At 40.4% G+C, this 8143-nt stretch overlaps 1 protein-coding gene across 1 annotated transcript; it reads left to right on the top strand.

Moving 5' to 3' along the window:
- The first annotated feature begins 311 nt into the window (after positions 1 to 311).
- On the top strand, positions 312 to 5722 carry LOC104419420 (ribosome biogenesis protein WDR12 homolog). The gene is made up of 14 exons (XM_010031080.3): positions 312 to 619; positions 933 to 1033; positions 1361 to 1467; positions 2334 to 2369; positions 2486 to 2571; positions 3123 to 3181; positions 3274 to 3384; positions 3477 to 3602; positions 3995 to 4138; positions 4328 to 4436; positions 4572 to 4708; positions 4808 to 4843; positions 4946 to 5039; positions 5140 to 5722. The coding sequence occupies exons 1-13, from the start codon at positions 457 to 459 to the stop codon at positions 5033 to 5035; spliced, it is 1305 nt and encodes a 434-aa protein (XP_010029382.2). The 5' UTR covers positions 312 to 456; the 3' UTR covers positions 5036 to 5039; positions 5140 to 5722.
- The last annotated feature ends 2421 nt before the right edge of the window (positions 5723 to 8143 follow it).

The raw sequence follows: 8143 nt of genomic DNA, 5'->3' as shown, positions 1-8143 counted from the left end.
ATCTGATCTTTCATTTTTGGAAATTTCGAGTGAACTCGAAAGCCTCGCCAAACACTAAATAGATGAAGAAAAAATAAAATATATATACCAATCAATTTTTTTTTTCTTCTCTAACTGATACTTAATATACATTTTCTTCCATGCGGTTGATAAATAAAAGATCGAACGACTTTCATTTTTAACGAGAAGAGGCTGAGCGACCGAAGACAAAAACGACAGGGAACCCTGCGCTTTGGTGGAAGCAGGGGGCAAAAACGACGCGTCGCGTTCCAACAAATTGAAAAAAAAAAACCGAAAATGAAAATCCTCTAAAACCCTAGCCAAGATTCTCTTCTTCTTCTTCATCACCATAGCTACTGCATAAGCTTAAACCCTGAAATTCCCCACCGACCGCCATCCTCATCGGCGTCCAACTTCCGGCGCTCGCGCAGCCTCTCTCCGAGCTGTTCCTACGACATGGACGGGGATGATTTCGGCGAGGAGACGTCCCGGCGGGTTCAAGTCCGGTTCGTCACGAAGCTGCAGCCCCCGTTGAAGGTCCCTCCCGCTTCCATCGCGATCCCCGCTAATCTCACCAGGCTGGGCCTCTCCACCGTCGTCAACAATCTCATCCAATCCGGTAAGAGCTTTATATTACTCTCGAAGCACGATGGAATGTTGCGTGAACAGTCGCTCGTCCCTTTTATTGATGGAATTCACTGGATGCTTCAACGTAGGAATGTGTATTTACCGTGCTGTGACAAAGTTCGTTCCTTCTTTTTTAGCTTCATTTCGGATTTTTTTATTATTTTATTTTGCTTTTTTATGTGAAGGTGTGCGGTTTTTGTATTGGTTTTTACGTGCATTAGGCTGCGTGGGGTGAATTTTTTTTTTTTTCCTTTGCTGTGGCGTGGATTGATCGCGGTGCTAAGCTATTTGATTTTCTCTGCCAGGGGATCCGGATTGGAACCCGGAACCGTTTGATTTTTTGATCGATGGCGAGCTCATTCGGATGTCGCTCGAACAGTTTCTTCTCGCCAAAGGGATATCTGCGGTACTAATATTGTTTCTCTCACCAGCACAGTGTAAAGATAGCTAGAATATAATTATCTTTATTCGACGTAAGTTGGTGAATTAATTTTGGTTAAAATGACTAGTTACTGAGGTTTGGGTCTTCGATATTGATGCAATCTGCGGATAGTTTGATGTGGTGGGATAATCCGCTTTATGACACTTCTGTCATCTGAGCTTCCTAACTTGTTTAATATTCTCTTTCGAGATGTGGTCCGTAGTTCATTTAATTGAAGCAACAGTGAATTCGTCCTGCTATTTTCTTTTGCTATTAGTTTGATATATAAGTAGGAATTTTTGGTTATTACAGGAGAAGGTATTGGAGATAGAGTACATTAGAGCTGTAGCCCCACGAAAAGAGGAAGATGCATCTGAACATGAGGATTGGGTTAGTGCAGTTGATGGGTCTAATCCTAGGTAAGTATATTGACATCAAAAGGATAAAGGGATGCAAGGACGCCTTTTCTTTGCATTTGAACATTACTCTTGAAACGCTGCATGCTTTGTCAGGGGATTTTGTTTGCATTTTATGGTGTTCTCACTTTTCGGGAGATATATCCTAGTGTTATGAAATTGCTATAGGTTTGTAGATCTTAGTTTAACGATTCTCTTCTAGTTGAAGGTGTGGCTTTTGGGGTTCTTCCAGAGCTTTAATGTCTGATAACTGCAAATCTTAGAATTGTAGTCATCGACTTAAAAGCCTAATGTCTTCTTTTTGGTTATTGTGCTTCATCTTAATTGGATATTGCGGATGTATTTGTTACCAGCTTGCAAATGAAAAGTTCTGTATCAATTTCAGCAGTAACAAGTTTGTTAATATAACTTGTGATATTTGCAATTTCATACAGTTTGAAGTACTCAAGAGAAGCTTTTTGGTTTTAATGCTTTTTTGGGTTTGAAAGTCTTGCAAGCTCGTTTTAGAAAATGGGAGCACAGCTCCCTGCTCATTTAATGTGATAAGCCGCGCTGAATGGGACTCCTTGAGGAATTCTGTGTTGTTTCAGGACTTCAGTGCAGAATCTTATATTCAAAAGGTGATTTGTCACAAAGCTAGACATTTTCCTAACACTTAAAACCACCTCTAGTTTTGGAGGATTCACAATACTTTTGGCATAACTTAATGTATTTTAGCTTGGAAGTGGGACTTATGAACATGTTAGACTGGATAACATCCATCCGTACGCTGAACTGACCTAACCAAGTACACTGGATTTCTCTGGTTTTTGTTTTCTTCTTTTGGGCTATTTATTCTTCTTCTCAGTTTTTGTTTTATTATCTGGCAGGTTCATTTTGACAGGATGTTATGATGGTTTAGGAAGGTAATACTTAAAGAAGCTTGTTCCTCACTCCTATCTTGCACCAGCAATCATTTTACGAAATTCACTCTGAGTTTCAACAATTTTTACTGACGATGAATTTGACGTCTTGAATTAAGGGTATGGGATGCTCCCGGATCATGCAGTCATATATTAGGAGGACACAGTGATGCAATTACTTCTGTCAGTGTCATCGATCAAGAAGGTACAAAGCACATGTGAATGCATCCGCTGAATTGGACATGTAAATGATTGTAATTGTATCATCATTACCATGGTTGTTAAAGTTGGGTTCCTACTTTGCATGATGGGGTTGCTCATTAACTTTTATGAAATTATATATGATTACGATATACTTCTACTGTTTTCTAAACTTGTTTTATCACCAAATTATGGTTTCTGATGAATCTTCAGATCTTCAGAGAGGACACTGTATCACGCATGGAGATGCAATTTAAATGATCCAATGTTGATAATACAAATTGCAAAATTTATCTGTAGGTTAGCATGGCCTATAGGTGCTATATCTTTTTTTGCCAATACTGTTCAAGGCAATTTTTCCTTTCTGAAACTTTGGTGTAATGAAGAAATTATGAAATGAACGAGGTGACTTTTAGTGTCATGGTCCAGCTTTTCCTCAAGTCACCGTTATGATTTTTATGTACTGCAAGCAAAGCATATGTCCCCTCATTCCGAGGGTGCAGTCCCAAGTGTAGTTTGCATATTGACTATGGACTGCCTGTGGTGTGAATGCAGGAGCTGAGAGTGTTTGTGTGGCAACTGCATCAAAAGACAGGACACTAAGGTTGTGGAAGGTAATTAAATGATGGTACTGCCTCCTCTTTTACTGTATGTGATCCCTGCATCCACTCAATTATTATTTTTTTTCTCTCTTTTGCATGAAAAGATTCATACCGAGGCATCTCTTAATTCTTCTGCGATGATGAGGGCATTTAAGATTCTGCGGGGGCATAAATCATCAGTGCAAAGTGTTTCAGCGAGTTCTGCTGGAGACATGGTCCTGTCTATACCCTGGTATCATTGTATTGTTAAAAACATCAGAATTATACCCCAAGACTGAGCCGGCTTCTTTTTGGTTGCATAAATCAGATTTGTTCTGGTTCTTGGGATTGTACTATTAATTTGTGGAACACGAAGGAGTTGGCTGCAGACAACAATCCTGTAACAGTCAAGAAGAGAAAAGTTAATAATCAAGTTGAGGAATCTCAAATGGAGGTATTGCTTCGTGCTTTGCTATGTTAAACGTACTTCTGCACGGATTTTTAGACTATGTTAGATGTGATTATTACCTCATTTTGAGTCGTCTAAGTTGTATTATGATGGTTTCCAAAATTCTTGAATAGCTCCTGCATTTGGACCCTTTCTTTCAATTAGGAAGTCATTCTTCCTTCAGGCAACACAGATTGACTCTACTGTTGCATAGTGTTAAGGAGTTAGTCACCATCATTTAGTAACAAATACCAAATTTGCTGGGAAAGTTGTTTACTCTTCTGTTTATTACAAACATTAAAGGGTCGGTCGAGTAGTTATAACAAACTAGCACAAATATCTGGACTAGAAAAACTTTCTTTGGCAGCTTACTAACATTGATTTTTCATTGCTATCAGGAGGAAGCTGTGTCTACACTTGTAGGCCATACACAATGTGTATCTTCAGTGATTTGGCCACAAGCGGAGACAATTTATTCTGCTTCATGGGATCACTCTGTGAGACGGTGGGATGTCGAGACTGGCAAAGATATGTTGAACATTGTATGATAAATGATTTCTACCCTCTCCCTTCTTGCTTTATTTGTAGTTGTAATAGGCCTTTTGGAGCTTTTATGTCACTAGGGCAAAATTTCTGCAACACATATTAGTAGTTTTGAGTAGCCTGGGAAATGCTAGAAGATTGACTTTCTTCCCATTAGACAAAGTAAAATTGGCAATTCCTGCATGCAGTTCTGTGGGAAAGTCCTCAATTGCCTTGATGTTGGAGGTGAAGGCTCTGCTTTGATTGCTGCTGGAGGTTCTGATCCTATTCTTAGGATATGGGATCCTCGCAAACCAGGTATTTTGCAGTTGTCTTAGTAATAGTGCACTCTTCTGAGATGACATGCAAGTAAAAGCGAGGCAGCTCAAATAGTTTTCCTTCTAGTACTCATCCCCTCAATGTCTCTCCTTGATAAAACTTGCATTTTCTCAGCAAGTTCGGCCCCCATCTTCCAGTTTTCCTCGCACACTTCTTGGATATCAGCTTGCAAGTGGCACGATAAATCTTGGTTTCATCTACTTTCTGCGTCCTATGATGGGAAAATAATGCTATGGGACTTGAGAACTGCTGTAAGTCAACTCTTAACTTTGGACCAATTAGCCACAATTACGTCTTTGGCAGAGCTCCAGTTTTAGAAATATATTTCTTGATGCAATTTTCTCTTGCAGTGGCCTCTAGCTGTCATTGACTCTCACAAAGATAAGGTGTGGCTTGTTTCCATGTCTGATTATCTGGCTTTGAGTTCTCCTTCAGTTGCTGTTCTTTCGTTCATTGGCTAACTTATGGCTTTTTGTATGGTGGTGCAGGTATTTTGTGCGGACTGGTGGAGAGGTGATTGTGTGGTTAGTGGTGGGATGGACTCAAAACTGCGGATTTCTTCGGGGATACCTATCTAATGAGGTTTGACATTTTTCATTTCATCTGCCGAAGTTCTGAGCTCCGGCTTCTTCCTCAGCTATGGTAATTCACCACTCGGTTCCGTCTCTTTCTTCTATTTCAGGTCTTTGATATAATCATGAGACCATCTGGTGAAATGCTGGAATCGTGCTTCTAATGATTGCTACCGTGCTTGTAAATCAACACCATTTTGCCGATGTTTCTAGCAATTTATATGAGAGCTCGATTGGGATTCAGGAATTCGAGTAATCATCTGAAGTCCAAATCTAAAAGTTATTTATCAACAGTTCTTCAAGTTATCCAGCTTTGGTTTGCAAAAACCAAGATTTGCCTTTATGATAGGCAATACATGGAGATTTTCTGCGAGCAAACATCATGGATCTGCGAGCCTTGACCAATTGAAGACAATCTGTAACCCTTGAAAATGTATTATTTGATTGAATTGTTGCAAAGGATAGCTGGATGTATATGCATCCAATGCGTAAGCACGTGCGAGTATGCTCTTTAGTTCTTCACATGTTCTATTGTGTTTCAGACAACAATTTGGTAATTGCATCCTGGGTAACGTTTGTTACGTAAACTTTCAGTAGGCTGGTTTGCCTTTAGTAAGTCAATTTTAGGTGAATTTTGTTAGTACATGTAACAGCTGTTCTTGTCGCATAATCTTTGCTCTTGCTTTTCCCCTCTGTAGTCTGTTAATGATCAAATACGATACATTTCGATTTGGCCAACAGAACGACGATCTCTATCTGGAGCTGCTCTGCTAATGTCACTCCTCTTGCGTCGAATTATAGCGGCCAAGACTCGCTCATGCTCCATGACCACTCGCAGTTGATTTTCTAAGTGATGTTATTGCGATTGATTCATGGAAAAAGAAGGAAAAGAAGGAACTAATTAGCAGGATTGAATTTGAAATGACGCGGAATAGAAATCTTAAGTAAAAATGACTTGGTTTAGCCAAACTAGCTACTCTCAGCTTATGCAGAGAAATTGATGCCCCTATTTTGAAACAAAAGGAAAGTCAGGAGCAGCAAGAGGAAATGCCTTGAAGGCCATTTCAGAGGCAGAAAAGCGTTTGTGCAGAGTGATTGTTTTCGACGATATAATTCAATTCAATTCGCGTGAAAACTTGCCCAATAAGCTTACATCCGACGATAATATATCGTGCTTTGCCCAAAGATGTCATAAAGAGAAACCAGTGTTGCTAAGACATTCGGCCTCTTGCCCCTGGTAATGCGACTATGGGTGCTAAACGAAACCGTCTTTACTCCAACAAAATTTCATGCGAAGCAATTACATGGTTAAGTAGGGTTGTTAATATTACCTGAACCAAGCTGAAAATTCCATGTATATTTGGTTTGGTTTTCATTCTGTTCGGGTAGTGAGGAAAAAAAATCGGTACCTTGATAGTTCATTTCGGTTTGGTATTGCACTGGAATCGCATTAAAGAAACCTAAACAACTAAACAACCTCGAAACCGTAGCTAATTGTTGCAACGAAGAAAGCTGAGAGAACGTTTTTTCTTTTTTTGGTCAGAAGTAATAAAAGAAAGCTGAGAGAACGTTAATCTCGAAAGAAAGCATAATTCCATTAGGGTTAAATTAATAAGCATTCATACTTAGACTGATTATCGATAGTGGCAATGAAACACGCATTGCCATTGCCAAGTGGTGCTGCTCTGCCCCCTCTAAGAAGCACTATCCCAAGGTGAAAATCTTAGGAGTCATAGCGTGTGGTCAAATGTAACCGATGAAACCTACGGATCCTAATAGTGACAAAAAAAAAGGGTTTGGTACACGTGGAGACAAATGAGTTTTGATAATATATAAATACATATATGTATGTTTAGATGGCTTTAGTAAGTAAAAAGTGAGGTAGAATCACATTGAATACTGAGAAGACACTGCACTAAGGGAAGGCAAGGAGTGAGGAGGCATGCTATCATCCTTTACTTTAGCCATAAATGGTATACTGAATAGCGAATACAATCTGCAAATTTGTCTACTCCTTGAATGAGCAAAGAAATAGAATGTGACCCAAAATCAATGAACATCCAAAAGGACAGCCAAGGTAGGTAAATGGTCCTGATGATCAGTCGCCCGCTTTAACTCTTCCCCCATACTTCTTTAACCTCACTCTCTTTACGAGATGATTAGATGGGCACGAAATCAAGAGGAGCGGGCGAGGCTATCTCTCTCCTTCTACTTTAATATTCCACAACATCACATGAATAGCCCAACTAGCTCTAGGAAAGCCGTCGAAATCTTAAATGAATCGGGCGAGCTCACATGTATGACTGAACGACGCAGGTCTTTATGCAGGATCCATCTAACCCAACAGCGCATCCGACTTTGGCTCACATGCACTGGACATTACACGAGAGACTTATATTAAGCTACTTTTCATGGCATTATGTTGGCGCGCTCGCACAAGCAATAAATACGCAAGAAAGAAAAGAGGGGGCATGTGAAGGAATGCAGCCGAGCAGCCGAGCTGACACATTTCCACACACCCCCCAGCCCGACAATAACTCATAACAAATAATAAATATCGTATCATCCCACCAACGCGAGCGAACGAGGGAGACCTAAAATGTTGGCTTTTGCACGTGCTTCCCTCCCTTCGTGTCTCGTTTCGAGTGACACTGATCCCTGTCGTCCAATCACTTGCTCGACCCCCCGGCATCTCTCCAGGGGCACTCCCGTCTTCTTCACTCGGATCTCCATCGCGTTCTTGAAATCATCCCTCGAAAATTCACACCGACCCTAGATATTTCTCAGTTCTTGAACGTCGAAAGAGCGACCATACATCCCAGAGGGCCAGAGCACATGCTTTCTTGTGCTCCGAAGACACTAACGCAACATTCGGATGGATATACATAGCCAATTTGATATCTTAACTCGATTCATCGTCTTCGAATGCACATTGCCTCTTTATAAGATATTTTTTTCTTGTTCTCTCGCCCCTTGAACTCCATTCTCTCTCTAAGAAAAAACACCGAGATGAGGGCCGGCGACGATCACCTCCTCCCGCCCTTTTTAACTAGTGATATTAAAAAGGTAATACTGCTTGGACTAATTTTGATACGGTCCATCCCACATGGAACA

The sequence above is a fragment of the Eucalyptus grandis genome, chromosome 9 (genome assembly GCF_016545825.1).
Source record: "Eucalyptus grandis isolate ANBG69807.140 chromosome 9, ASM1654582v1, whole genome shotgun sequence".
In the NCBI taxonomy this organism is placed as follows: Eukaryota; Viridiplantae; Streptophyta; class Magnoliopsida; order Myrtales; family Myrtaceae; genus Eucalyptus; species Eucalyptus grandis.
The sequence above is the reverse complement of the archived record's forward strand: the minus strand, read 5'-3'. Positions and strand labels throughout refer to the sequence as shown.

What these genes read in the sequence shown, in the direction of transcription:
- LOC104419420 (XM_010031080.3), top strand. Translation starts at nt 457, where the DNA reads ATGGACGGGGATGATTTCGGCGAGGAGACGTCCCGGCGGGTTCAAGTC. An exon ending in CAACAATCTCATCCAATCCG is followed by an intron (nt 620 to 932) that starts GTAAGAGCTTTA and finishes TTTCTCTGCCAG; the next exon opens with GGGATCCGGATTGGAACCCG. An exon ending in TTGAGGAATCTCAAATGGAG is followed by an intron (nt 3,603 to 3,994) that starts GTATTGCTTCGT and finishes CATTGCTATCAG; the next exon opens with GAGGAAGCTGTGTCTACACT.